General features: G+C 35.3%; 2 protein-coding genes across 13 annotated transcripts in view; both read right to left on the bottom strand.

Moving 5' to 3' along the window:
- The window catches only part of abi2a (abl-interactor 2a), a 39865-nt gene extending 34138 nt beyond the window's left edge, over positions 1-5727 (bottom strand). For 5 of the 11 annotated variants that reach the window (XM_052566145.1, XM_052566148.1, XM_052566144.1 and 2 more), the window contains exon 1: positions 5537-5715. In XM_052566145.1, coding sequence (XP_052422105.1) covers positions 5537-5653 — 117 coding nt within the window. In that variant the 5' untranslated portion in view covers positions 5654-5715. Of the gene's footprint in view, positions 1-5536 lie in introns of all 11 variants that reach the window. The other 6 variants (XM_052566153.1, XM_052566150.1, XM_052566149.1 and 3 more) reach the window with 3 other exon arrangements.
- Positions 5728-10196: 4469 nt separating this feature from the next.
- On the bottom strand, positions 10197-14868 carry tmem237a (transmembrane protein 237a). Of its 2 annotated transcripts, none has more exons than XM_052564689.1 (12): positions 14762-14868; positions 13829-13865; positions 13572-13644; positions 13148-13264; positions 12964-13054; positions 12688-12845; positions 12081-12198; positions 11728-11919; positions 11198-11271; positions 10812-10899; positions 10549-10670; positions 10197-10425 (listed from the first exon to the last, which is right to left on the bottom strand). In XM_052564689.1, the coding sequence occupies exons 3-12, from the start codon at positions 13636-13638 to the stop codon at positions 10358-10360; spliced, it is 1095 nt and encodes a 364-aa protein (XP_052420649.1). In that variant the 5' UTR covers positions 13639-13644; positions 13829-13865; positions 14762-14868; the 3' UTR covers positions 10197-10357. The 2 variants fall into 2 exon arrangements, with proteins under 2 accessions (XP_052420649.1, XP_052420648.1); XM_052564688.1 differs by having other exon boundaries at positions 13148-13267.
- Positions 14869-14921: the final 53 nt, after the last annotated feature.

Genomic DNA, 14921 nt, shown 5'->3' on the forward strand with positions numbered 1-14921 from the left:
CTTTTACAGATACGTGTGTGCGTCCCGACAAAAAAAAAAAAAAAAAAAAAAAAATGTAGTTAACGGTCATATCCTTATCTGTAAATGTCACAAATTCATGCAAGCCTTTCCATTTTTGCATAAAGGCCTGCCCTGACAGCCTGCGTTAAGTTGAAATCTTTACTGAAGAGCGCTAGCATAGCAATTTTGTAAGGTTTGTGCCATTGCTGCTCTTAACTAATTGAATTGGTAAATACTAAAAACAAATTTGCTTTCTATATTGGTTAGACCTCCAATATATGTAAGCTTTTTAATAACAGTAGTAAGATTTTTTTAATGCTATAATATAATTATTGCTGTTACCTGTGAAAGACAGAAAAAAAATGTCAAGTGCTTTATAGTGTTTTTTTTTATTCAGATACCTAATTAGTCAAGAAGTACATAATGCCAGCAAGCATTTGAGCAAAGGCAAAGGAGGCCATTTATGTTATTATGTGAATAGACTTGCGATATATGCGATATATTGCGGTGATTAATATGCACGATAGTGTTATCGTGGGCACTTCTAAATACCGTGAATAAATATACATTACAAATTATTCCGAATTTGGAATGCATTTTAAGAATAGTATTCCCATCAGCTGCTTAAAATGCACAAAATTGCTGTATCCTGCTTGAAAGAGGCATGCGCATGTAAACAAGCGTTCATGAGAAGCACATGGAGGAATACGTGAGAAACGCGCTGAATGAAAGGACATTCACTCTCTGACAGCAGATGAAGCTAAAATGCAGCCCTTACACTTTAAACATTCTAAAAAAAGCAACTGTTACTTTCTAAAACCATATTTAAATAATCTTAAATAACCATTCAGATTTGTTTTTTTCCTATGGTGTTTAATACAGAGCTAACTACTGAAATATTTAGACTTAATAGGCTATTTATCTTTAAACATTCATTTTTTTTTATCTGGACTACAAATGCCTTAGATGTTGTTTGAAAGTGTTTTGATCTTTTATTGTTCATTCACACTTTACATTATGGTTTCATTAGTTAACATAAATTGCCAATTAAAAAATTATTCTTAACATTCAATCTTAAGTATTCCAATATTTAATAACACATTGTTAAAATTGCAACTGTGTTATTTAATGAGCTAACATGAACTAAGACTTGTATTTTTTAACAAAGATTAATAACTTCTATGGTAAATGTAGCTATTGCTCATTGTTTAGCTATGCATTTATTAAATGAGCACCATGCAATGTCCGAACTGATTGCACTATATTTTATGTATTGCACTGTATTTTATGTAAAATCATTTTCTATTTTTAAACTGTCTTAAATTCATTTTAAGTCCATTTTTAAATCATTTTCATTTTCAAGTTTTTAAAATTGCTTGTTTTATTTTTGTGATTATTTTTCTTCATGACTTTTCTTTTTGAATTACCATTGTGTACGAAATATGCTATATAAATAAACTGGCCTTGCCTTGAATGTTAATGCATTAAGGTTAACTAATAAGGTCCTATTGTAAAGTGACACCTATTGGTCTTTATAGTTCTTTTGCACTTTAATGTGTAAAACATTTAACTTTTATATATTTTTCTGTATTGCTTTATTGTTTTAAATGTTTAGTTATTTTTGTTAAAAGAAAAAAGTTATTTAACCTATTATACTATATTATGACCACTTTTTTTTAAACAAAATTGCAATACCGTGATAATACCGTATACCGTGATAAAAGCATTATCAATCAACCGCAACAGGAAAATTTGATACCGGCATATCCCTATATGTAAATAAATACTATTTGACTGTTTTAGTTTGTTATTTGTCTAAAAATTACAATAACATTTTTAGATTTTTTTTTATACATATTCCCAAAATATTGTTTTTTGTCTTACTACAGGTGGTCTAATAAATTGTTAATCACTTTATGTTTTCATAGCATTCACATTTTTTTGGAGGAAATTGGGCAGAATGTGAAAATGTGTTTTTGTCAGTAAAATTAAAAGAAAAAGAAAATAGGGGTTTTAATCGGATTAATAAAAAAAAAAATCAGCCAACTAACTGATTATCAAAATAATCAGTTGCAGACCTAAATGAAAAAAACTGTGGTTTAAGGTTTTGTTTTATTCAAGCAGTTAACAGTCTACTAAAGAAATTAATTATTTGAAACCTTGCACTCAATTTTAAACGTTCTTGTATTCAAATTAAGCACAGTCCACTGCTGCACACGTCACAATATCGATACAGAGACAGCTGTATCGATACTCATATCGTCAAATCTGAGACAATACATTGTCGTATCGATGTATGGAACACAGCACTATTATTAAACAAGTTGGGGAAGACTTTCAACAAGTAATAACAGTGGAATTTCGCTGTTACCTGAGGCTATGGATTAAAGGTAATAATGTTGTAAATATTGCTTCGTTCCTTTGCACAGACCAATCGCTTCGCTTCATTAGCCCTCAATTTAACATCAGCACCTGCTGATATGTATTCTATGAATCAAGGCCTACAGTTACAATCTATACTGTTTTACTCAAAAAGTTATCTGCATCTTGGATGAACTGAGGGTGTATAAATTTACAGCAAATTATGTATTCTTCTGTGAAATATCCCTTTAAAACCTCTTCACAAAGACAGTTAAGACTTTTGTTTTACCATTAAAGAGATTTTAGACTTTTTTTATGACCTTTAAGACACTTTCTAAGGACCCCTGGAAACCCTGAAGGTTGTTTTCTCAAGGTCTAAATTCAATATTGCTGCAATGCACTGAATAGTGATTTACTTGAAAATATGGGCGAGTAACCCAGTCTGCTTCAGAACATCTTATAAGTTTTGGAGACAACAACAATACTGTTGAGTCACGGTGCTCTTTAGCCTAATAAATCAAGATCTAACATTAATTTGGAGTTTCTCCAAATAAATAAATTCTGTCTTTTCCTAACCATCTCCTCAGGGAAAAAGAGTAAAACTCTACGTCTTCTAAACTTGGAATCGAAGCCAGAAGAAAAGTGTGTATCACATTATCTCCATGACTGCCATTAAAACAAACATTCTGGAAGGGCGTCCCCACCTTCCAAGATTCCATTAGGTTTCAGAGCGGACCAATCTCTCCACGATTCACATCATCCAAACACGGATCCAATTACAACTGGGACTCTCCTCAGCAACAGATAGTCAAGACAAGCCGGAATGACCTGGAATGGATACAATAGCCCACCAAAAACACACACCTTAAACACGTATAAAAACTGCCCATAGTTTTGTCATCTCCACCTTTCTCTCTAAAATCCAAGAACTCACACTTCACATGTAAAGTCAGTCGCTGATGTTCACAGACTCAAATCTGACATGTAGGCCCAGATAGCTTGCTTGAGGCAATGAAAGCAAGCATATGATTTAGCTGATAAACATAAATAACTGATGTGATGAATCAAAACAGTCTGACATCTCTTTAATTAACAGACTCTTATAATCTATACAAGCACATAACTCGGACTCTTACTTCCTTCCTTTCAAGCTCTGGTCCTAAACCAGTGAGCTACCTCAGAACAGCATTTTTAGGCATCATAGGGACATGCTGGGATGGCTGCTGAAATCATAAAAGCCTGCCGCTTGCATGCTCCTCAAATAACAAAACACATTTGACAAATATGAATCTATATTTAATTTATACAGAGGACACCATGCAGTTTAATTTTACATTTAATTATTACATTTTTGTACCTGAATACTACCTGTTGTATTTATCTATGCTTGTAATTTATGTATTTGTCATTTTACTGGCTTTTCACTTGTCTCTTTAGTCATGTTTGAACTTTCTTAGGCTAGTAGTTTTTGATGTGGTATCAAAGAAGTACTTAGCTTTAATTAATTAATGGAAAGCAGGGTTACAACCAAATATTTTTTATTTTCTTGCTGATCTGAAAAATAGTCCGATCACTGGCTCAAAAACCATCATTTGATCTGAACTGTGAGATTTGTGATCTGTTGAACCCCTAGGACATTCCCAATGCAAACTGTTCCAAAATGTAACTTTTGAAGGGTTTCATCAGTGTTAAGAAACCTGCACATTACAGACAAATGTAATGCATTCCCTCAATCCCATTTCACTGTGCTCTTTATGTGCTGAACCCAACCCTGAAGCAGTTACATCCTACGATAGCCAAAAGCAGTTTTATGATTCTCAGCATTGATCAATGCATTCTCTCACTTGGCAGTTCATGGCAATGTTTTTTTTTTTTTTTTAGCACCAAGGCCACATTTTAAATATTTAAATTACTTGCTTTTGGAACAGAGACATGAATGAAATGAGACTGCCTACAGGGGTAACTGAATGGAGGGGTTTCCCAAGAGCATCAGTTGCCAACTGCGTTTTGTAAGTTTCATTGAACTATATTGTTTACGACAGAACGTGTGACCATTGCATTGCATTATAGGTGTCTTAAATTTGAATTAACAATTTTAGTAAGCAGTGTAAATTTGCTGCATTCTATTGGTTCAGCCTGCAGGCCTAATTCAAAATATTCCTGTTCCAAAACCTGATAGACCGCAAGTCAGCTGTAGTAATTAATCGAAAAATGAACCCAAAAGTTTGGTTCCCCATCGACTCCCATTGTTTGGATACCAACATTCATCAGAATTGTAAAGGTTCAATAATGAACGTGCATTGCATGTGTTACACACAATTAATTACACACAATACACATATTATGTAAACAAACTTTTATTATGTATGCCTTAAAAAGGTGTAATCGTATGCTATTTATATTTAAATTATGTGCTTTATATTAGCCATTAGTTACCCTGCTAAAATATTGGCATCATATTATACACACACACACACACACACACACACACACATACATACATATATATAAAATGGTAGACCTCTCAAACTGACCCTAGTGTGCATCACTGGACTAAAACATTAATTTTAGTACATAAACATTACCATTTAATTCACCAATACAGATATCACTGGAGTGTGTCGATATTTTTGAAGAATTCCTGATCATTACTGACATTAGAGTTGAAGCAAAAGTGATTTACTCGGAGTTAAATCAAACCTGTAATGACACATGACATCAGTGTGTGGAGGACTTCCAATAAGCCTCTCGCAGACTGTCAGTTTTCTCCTGCACTTACTTGTTCGCTATGATCATTTTCTATACATTTGTAAAAACAAACGATGGGTTGAGTTTGAGTGCAATATCAGATGTTTTACTCGCGTGGAGAAACAGCAAAGTTTCCCAGTGCGAGATTATCCTGTAACGTTAATCACTAATATCGACACGCTACAATCACTGCAAATCTGAGCTCATCTCGCGCAAAGTTTACTGCCTCACCTAAGAGTGCTATAAACTTTCCTGGCTTCTCTCAACAAGGGAACGCCGCAGTTGCGTGCGTGCATGCATTTAGTAGTTGGTGCTCAGCTTCAACAGATGATCAACAGCCTCCACAGACACTCACAGCTCCTTCCCCACACATCAAGTCCAAAAACACCGCGTATGTGGATCGTTTCGCAACGCTTCGCCCGCTCACCTGTACATAGTTACTTTCGCAGTAATCGGCGACTCTTTCGAGGTTGGTGAAGCTGTCCAGTAACGCTCTGCGACCCGCTGGGATTTCCTCCTCCAGCAGCATCTGCAGCTCCGCCATCTTTACATCCCTCCACGCGCCCGCCTCTCAACCAGCGACAGGAAGTACAGCGGCTTCACCTCCCGCGGAGCTTCGGGAACAGTTTGCGGAGTTTAAAATTAATGAGGTTGCGTATAATATAATATAATATAATATAATATAATATAATATAATATAATATAATATAATATAATATAATATAATATAATATAATATAATATAATATAATATAATCCATAACCATGTTCTACATTTAAATATGAAAAAATATACACTACTGGTTAAAAGGGTGTAATAATTTTTTTTCTTTCTTTCTTTTTTTTTTATTTATTTATTTTTTAAGAATTGTCTTTTCCTTCCCAAAACTCTTTTAAAAAATAGGTTCCAAATTGTTGTTTTTGTAACGACGCATTAAGAACCATTTTTGGTTACCCAAATAACCTTTCGGTGATCAGTTCTTAAAATAACTTTTTTTTTTCTTAGTGTGAATTTAAATAGTATAAACTTTCTATCACTTATTATGAGTTATTATTAGTGCTCTGTTTTTAATAGCCTAGTTCGTATTATAAATGTTGAGAAAAGTTTTTGCTGCTTAATATTTTCGTAGAAACTGTGATGAAAGTCCAGAAGAACAGAATCTAACTGAAATAAAAATTTTATCGTCATTTTTTAAGTAATAAAATAAATATATAAAACCTTACTTTTGAAACTTTTGAAATTATGACAAGATTGTCATAATCATATATAATACTTCATAGAATACTGAAATATAATTTATTTTCCTATTCATTTGTTATGCCTCCCAAAATGCGGTACAAACATGCTTTTAGTGCCTGTGTCCTCATATGAGGACATGTATGAATACAACGTCCTGTTTCGCAACAGAAAGTCATATTTTGATTCGAAACCTCATAACATTTTCCTGAGATGTTGATTTATGGCACACAATTTTAAAATTAGACTGATTTAATCTTATTAGATTAAATATTATCATATTTCCATAAGAGTGTCACTTAATTAATTTCAGACATTTTTGAAGACCAAGGAGAGGAAGTGGTCATAGCAGGGCCGTCGCCAGAACAAACCAAATGGGGGGGCATTTAATTTTCATAGGGGGGGCACACTTTTTTAATGATCTGAGACAGACCATAACATAAACCCATATTAGGCTATAACTAAAATAGACCACAATAGTCTTGTTTTGTTCAATTATTCAAATAAAATACTTCACCGTTTGATCTCAACGTCTCTGTTTATTGTCTCTTAACATTTCCAAAACCGCCAAAAATGTATTCTGAGATCGCATGCAACGCGCAGCTCAGCTGCGCAAAGGAATTGCGTATAAACAATACAATACTGTATGTTTAACTAAATGAATTGCATATTTTATATATACATATACTTACACACAAACTGCATATTGTAATTTGAATTAATAGAACTACTAACACAAAAATAACATATTGAAATGTCTGCTGCTGGAGACTTGCCATTGGCTGTTGTATTTGAATAATTAATGAGGTAGGTCTTTGCAAGGTTTGGGTTCTGTTTAGGGATGTTTTAACAGTCATTTATGAATATAATTATATTTAAAATTATGTTCTGTGTAATAATGCGTTGAATAATGAATCGTCTGAATCATTTCTGAAGGTAATGTGTTATGCATTTCTAGTGTTACCGTTGTAGTGATTACTGTTCCTGTGAGCCAAGTTCTGATGAAACGACGTTATTAATGTAATGATCTAAAGCAATAACATTCATTATCGAACGTCTAATTGCGCGTACACACTGGCTGCGTCAGGAGCGTCAAAAATCACTTTTGCCGCTCTGCTCACAACGCTGCAGAAAGATTCATGAGCGCTCACATGCTCTAACGTAGTCCGAATACATATTTTGTATTAAAAGTGTCCGCAAAGCTGTCAGACTTGTTGATCTTATGCAGACTAACCACAAGGAGGTTAACGTTATAAGTTGATCTCATTAAATGTTGTTGTGGATGAAATATTAAGATCCTTTACTTAAAATGAACGATCTCAGACACCTTGGTCCACTTATCACTTTTAATTATTTTTTTATGTCCCTGTACGCAAACAGGGGCACATCATAGATTACTGCAAACGCGAAACAGCAATAATCAACCTGTCCTCTATTTTGCTTGGGAACTAATGTGACCGGAGCTGCGTCCTCTGGAATCCTCTCAAGCGGTTGACTTCTACGTTCCGATTGGTTGCTGCCCAACCGCGTCATATCTCATTACCATAAAGTTGCCTTGATTTAAACTCTGCTGGACGCTCTCAAAGGCCAAGTCGCGCCGCGCCGCTGCTCGAATCTGGTTTACATTGAAAACGAATGACTTCCGGCCACTTTGACGCTCTCGACGCCGGCGGTGTGAATGCACAGTAATGCAAGTTTGGTTAATTGTTCTGTGCATTACGTTTAGGGGGGCACATAAAGTCATTTGGGGGGGCACTGCCCCCCGATGCCCCCCCTTGACGACGGGCCTGGGTCATAGTGAAACCTCCAAACATTTAGTATCTCTGCAAAGCCCTGAATGTGCTCTGTACAGGACATCCAGACTGAAACTGTGGCATGTATAGTCTCAGAGAATTTCACTAAAATATAATGCCCTCATTTGAGGCCGCCAGAACTCAACAGGATAATGTATCTTTAACCAAAGCGAATGATCACACATTATATGCGTTGAAAGAATGCATTTCTCTTCATCTACTGAAAAGATGCACTTTTCTGTCTCACATTCCTTTGGAAATTGCGCCCCCTGTGTTGTCGTAACGTTACAGTTATCGTCAGGATTTATTTCACTCCTTTAATCCAGGGGCGATTCTAAGATTTTCATTTTAGGGGGGCTCAGCCCCCAATAAGGGTATGATTAAAAAATATTATTTGACTATTAGGGTAGGGTTGTATACTACTAACCTTATTGCAATCCACTATTCCATTGTATTCCCTGTATTTCATATATGGGAGTAGGAGTACTGACTGAGCCATATACAACACTGTAAAAAAAAACTAATACAGTTTTTTACATGTGACCAGTCACTGGAAAATTTTGAATTGGGAATGTAGATTTATTTATTTTTTTTACAATAAAGACTTCCTGATTCAGTATTAGGACATTCATGTTTATCCTTTGATGATACCACTGCTTTTTCTTATGAAATGTACGTGGAAATCGGCAGAATATTAAAACAACATAAGGGTTCAATGACTGCAATGAATCTTGGGAACACAGTGGTATTGTGTGTGTGTGTGTGAGGCTGTCTGTTCTATTCTCACCTGACTGTTGCTCATTTGCAGACCTACTCCCGCACAACAAAAAAATTTTGTATATCCATCTACAATGAAATATAAATTATTATATTTTATTATTATTATAAATTTTTAGCTTTTTAGCCTTTATAATCAACAATATGGTTGGTTATACATCAAGTCAGCCCCTGAAAATTTATTTCATTTCAAATCATTTAACTAACCAGCTAATATTCATTAAGAATATAGACAAAACATGTATTAATGTAATTGTCTATTGGCAATATGTTTAATCTGTTCTATATTTATTTCAATTTATTAAAAATAACACCATTATCAATTTGCCACTTCTATAACTCAATTACTTAAAAAAAAAAAATCACAGATCCCTTTACTCTTACTCTAATATATGTATCATGATACACTAATGATTCATTATTACTTAATACAAAATTATATTTAATAATAGAAAACAAAATATCTCCACATGATGTTTCTCTCTCTGTGCCATTTAGTGCTTTCAGACAATGATGTGTGTCGTTAATAATTTATTTTGCATGGCTGCATAATGTAATGCCGAAATACACAATAATATGTTTTCAATTTTAAAAAGTAAATTAAAATAAATCATGATCGTTTTCTAAAGTATGTTTTCATGGGTGTTAATCGCTTCATTTTTGTTGGAAGAAAAAACAACTGTCACACTTTGATAAAGGCTGAAGGTGAACGCAGCGAAGACGTATTGGTATTGGATGCAAGAACACACACACGCACACGCACACACGCACGCACACACACACCTTGTACTCTCTGATGTTCGCTCTGCTCGGCGCCCCTGTGGATTGAAAAACGCGCTGAATCCATGCAGACTCAGATCAGGGGAGCAGCCGGAACTTGATGCAGCTTGCCACCGTTTCAAATGAGTTTTTAAAGGGGACTGAAGCGATCACTAATTAATTAATCAAATAATTTTTTAGGGGGGCTGGGCATAAGTTTAGGGGGGCTGAAGCCCCCCTAAAAAGGGCCTAGCGACGCCCCTGCTTTAATCTTTAGTTAGAAACAACAGTATTAAAATTCAATTTGTGATATTACTTGTGTTTGTGTGTGCATGCTCTTTAATGATGCATTCAGTGGTGAAATACTGATGACCCACAAGTTTATTCATTTAGCACATGCTTTTAGTAGCTAAAAAATCTGTTGTAATTTTTTTTTTAAGAATTAAACACAACCCCAAGACTATTTAAATCACACTTCTAAAATACACACTTACAAGATCAACAAAAAGGAAGACAGGAAATTTGACCAAAAAAACTTTATTTATATGTTTACAGAGTTATTATCTACAGTATATAACAAGCCCAACAACAAAGTGTTATTTAAAATGTTTACTTCAAAACATTTAGAACAAAACAATGTTAATTTCTGATCATTGATAAATGTAAATCACGTATCAGTGTTTTAGGCTGCCAGCTCATTTTTCTCATCGTGACGTGGATACTCCTCCACCTCCATCGCCATTAAAAACTCTGACAGTAAAGACAGTACTTATGTTAGGATGTGGACTATAGAGGAATAAGATAAGTGACAATCACACATGAAGAGGAAAAGGCACACACACACACACACTCATTCTGTGAAGGTCTGCTTACCTTCAGTGTAGTCCATGTCCGGTCGTGTAGCAACAAACACCCAGGCCAGACCAACCAGAAGAGCTACGACCAGGTTTACCACGATCCAGGGCTGTAGGATCTGATGTTCTGAACCCGGGGGCCTAAACAACAATCACTGCATGTGATTCAGTGAAGAATTCAACCTTGTGCTACAGATCAATTTCACTTACAGAATGATATGGTGATTGTTGCAATAATGTCTATTATGTTGGATTACATTATGCCTAGCTTGACAAACTCACCAAAGCGTTTCATTGGCTGTGGGGTAGAGATGTATACGATCACTGGTCATCTGCTGGCTCAGAGACAGGATGAGAGCAGCAAAGTATACTAGGACCAAAAAACACAGAAGGTTTATAACAAAAAATATCTTTGTGTTGTCAGAGGCAGAGTTATTGTATTCTTGAGTTTTTGTTGTTTTATTCATATTTTGAATTAGAGTTTACTTCAAAAAAATGTTTACTCTTTTTTTTTTTTTACTCTTAAATTAAAAATTGTTAATTACTTAAGTAATTTTGTTGTGTGTGCTTTTGTCATTATTAATCATTTAAATGTCTATATAGTTAATTATAATAAGCCTGGTCAGAGGTAAGTGTTGTGCTGATAAAGTTGATTGATTTTCACTCACAGAAGGAAGCAAGAGCCGCTGGATCAAGAGTGAGAAATCCTCGAAGAGCAATGGATGCTTTGGCCAGATTCACCCTGATGTAAAGAGGGCACAGATAATTTAACTTCAAAGATTTCTTCAGTTTGTCATTCAAATGACATGAGCCACATTTTCAAACACTCAAATCCAAAACAAGAGATAGTTCTGCAAAAGTATCTTATCAGTTGTCTTGTAAGTCAGGGATTCAATCTTTTCCAAAACTGGGTTTTGCAAACACATAGTGGTTCGTGAGATGAAGAGAAATAAATAAATTAAATAATGAAAATGTAAAATGAAAACAAACGACTTTAAAATAAAGCTGATCAAAATAAAACACTTGCTAAAAAATAAAAAATAAATGATTTAACTGCATGTCATGTGACCATTAACAGACGTGCAAGAACCAGGTTAGGGCTAGAAGAGATATAGCTGCAGCTACTGGGCTTGTGCACAACAATATAGCTTAATTATTTTTCACACTGTACAATAATAACTACTATGCGTCCTCACACCTGTCGAAGGCAGACACAGTGCTGATGGCTAGCAGCAGGTAGAGCAGAGACTGGGCTGGGTAAGCCAGACTGTGGTACTGCTGGAGAAGGTTATGTAGAGTGGTCATCTGCTCTCCAGCTAACACATACACTACTATGATGTTCCACACTGCATATCCTGCCAGAAACCCATGAGAGAACAGTCCAATGATCCTACACAGAAAACAACAGCAATTGTAGCAGTTGAGTTCAACACATAAGTCAACAAGCTCTAAAAAGAAAACCACATGAAAAGTTCACAGTCAGGATAAGAACTAGACAAACTCATGAAGCCCGTTGATAAAAGCTGTAGACTGTCTCTCAACCAAACCCACCTGAAGCCGCTGTGGACCCTCATGGCAACATCACGTGTGTTCCACATGGGCCTGACTTCCATGTACTCCTCCATGTGGTCATGGGATAAATCCAGATGATCCGTCACCTGGAAGCGGCCTGGATCAGAGGTCATAGTTTAACCTTTTTTAGTGGCTACATTTATATATTATAAACTTGTCATAATACTGGATGTATACACAAACAAACACACACACACATATTGTATAGATGTCTTTGACATAAATCAGATTTATAAATATGGGATCTGCAATAAAACAAAATATGAGATTTTTCTTTTTTAAACATTAAGGGTTTAATAACTAATACATTGGCAACAATTATAGGGACTGTTAAATAATTGCATGTTAACATGGCTTTTACTAACAAACTTAATAAAAAAAAAAAAAAAACTAATATGCTTATTAGTACTTATAAAGAACTTATTCTGCATGACCATATTCTACATCACTAATCGTATCCAATCCCTAAACTTAAGTGAGAACTGGACCATAAAATAAAGTGTGACCAATGTATCATTGTTAGCATACAGTATATTTCTGTATAATGATAGTATCATTACATGTATGAATCTAAAACGAAACTCACGGTTCTTTTCTACAAACACTTTTCCGATGGGATGACTGTGACCCAGAGGGGCTGAGAACAGAGAGCGCTGGGATATGGGTGCGTGCACATCGGTGATGATGTCATCCTCCTCCACGCCGAGCTCATTATGAGACTGGTTTTCCATCATCTTACCCTTCCTTCAAAAAGAAGCGGACATGATTCTCAGTAGAACAAGTGATGCAATAACCACTTCTATGAAACTACTGTATTTAGAAGTATTCACTTTCTTTTCTTTTCAAAGTATTTGCTTCTCACCTTTTTCTCTTGCTTTTTCTGGTGACTTCTTCATCGTCTGTGTGAGGCTCTTGAACATCTCCATTTGGAAAGTCTTGTTGTTCACTCGCATCTTTTAAAACAATGAAGTCAAGAACAATTGGTCTAATAAAAGAAAATAACATCCATCAATGAAATGTGAATATCATTAACATGAATTATTTACCGGTAGTATGTGCCTTCTTTTTCTTCTTCTTCTTCAGCGGTGGATTGTCCTGAGGCTCAGGGGTCAGCGGATCTCTGTGGCTCTCCAGACCCTCCATTTCTATAGCTGGCTCAGGCCCTGCTGTTGTTCATTGGGGATCATACAAATATAAAGGAGACAAATGCTGCAAGATTCTACCATTTTTATACTTAAAAGAAAAGAAGCAACTACAAAATATGTGCAGTAAGCCACTTTTGTGTTGGAATTTGAGCAATTCCACTGGCTACCTGTAGAGATAGCTGTTACACCAATGGACTACACAGGAATGTATTTGTCCAGCAGCAAACACATACAAATGTACAAATACAATATCTCTCATGATAGTTGATCTAGATAAAAAAAGTGATCTTGTTAGGATCAAATAAGCATTTATAAGTGTAATTACCTTGTGGTTCCTCAACTTCATTAATGTCCTTCTTGATTTTCTTTTTCTTGGGTTTGACACTTGGCATTTTTGTCTATGTCAAAGGTAGAAATAGCACAGTCAGCATTGTGTAAAGTTTACACTAGTCCTTTATAGTAATGAAGAAATCCAAGTGCGATAGGAACTATTACTGGCTCTGGGGTTACTAAGGCTAAGAAAAATAATATAAATGATTTTGTTAAAACTTCCTGTTCAGATGTTCAACAAGGATAACTGACCGCTTGTGTCTTGAAGTCACACACCGGAAAATCAGGACTAAATGGAAACAAAACAAAGAAAATGAGACCCACTTCTTACAACTGACGTCAATATGTAGAGTGTTTGTGTGAGCATGTAGCTTTAAATTAGCCTCATGCTGGATATAGCACTTCACTGAGAGAAGATTATGATGCCACTTACTGTAGGTAAACACTGATTGAACTGCTTCCTTGTGCTTGACTTAAATGCTCACTTTCAAACACTAAGCAAATCAATGACAGTAGGCAAAAACATCCAAATATTGTAAATAGAAATTCATAATTAAGATTAATTAATAATACATAAAATGATAGAAAAAAAGAACAGATCTACTTCTCAAATATCTATATATCTGGTTAGATCTAGACAGATATTTCAATGAGAGGTATTTTGTTTTTTTCATCAAAATGTTTTTAAGCACCTACAGTGTCCAGACCATGCAAGTTTAAGAGCTGATTTAAATCAGTTGTGATACATGTCTGGTTATACCAGATTATAAACTGGTCACATGGTCACTCAGTAATTTATGTAAACACATATGACACTACATACACAAGACAAGAGCCCAGCTAATAAAAAGACATTATGTTAAGGAGGTGAATAGTAAGTGTGACTCTACTAGTGTGAACTTCAGTGAACGTCTATCACATCACATGTACATGTCAACAGACCAGTCAACTAACTCTGACAGCTTATACTTCCATCCAGATCATATAGAAATATAGCTTACAACTAAACCCACAGCTCACTCTAATACTTGAAACAAAAAATACATGGATTTTACACATTATGGGCTAAGGCTCAGTACGCACATGAAATCCAGTGCTCTTTGTCTTTATCTTGACCAATTATCAGTCAAAGCGCACGCTGCTTATCTTAAATGACTGATGCTAAGGATCTGCTGTAATACTTACCGTTTGTTTTCTTCTCATTCTTGTCTGGCTGGAGTCGTGGCGCAGGAGCTGCTGGAGTGAGATGAGTCTTGTCTGTGTCGTCAGGCTGTCTATAATCCTGGATTTAATCCTCACAGTCTCACAGACGTGCATCTGCCAAGGAGGGAATTAGTGTGGCATA

This window comes from Carassius gibelio, chromosome B9, assembly GCF_023724105.1.
Source record: "Carassius gibelio isolate Cgi1373 ecotype wild population from Czech Republic chromosome B9, carGib1.2-hapl.c, whole genome shotgun sequence".
In the NCBI taxonomy this organism is placed as follows: domain Eukaryota; kingdom Metazoa; phylum Chordata; class Actinopteri; order Cypriniformes; family Cyprinidae; genus Carassius; species Carassius gibelio.

Bases quoted from the DNA above. Each gene is read 5' to 3' on its own strand.
- tmem237a (XM_052564688.1), bottom strand. From the start codon at position 13,638: ATGCCAAGTGTCAAACCCAAGAAAAAGAAAATCAAGAAGGACATTAAT. The intron at 12,846-12,963 runs GTGAGAAGCAAA...TTCTTTTTGAAG, and splicing joins AGAAAAAGCAAGAGAAAAAG to GAAGGGTAAGATGATGGAAA. The intron at 10,900-11,197 runs GTGAGTGAAAAT...TTTTGGTCCTAG, and splicing joins AGCGGCTCTTGCTTCCTTCT to TATACTTTGCTGCTCTCATC.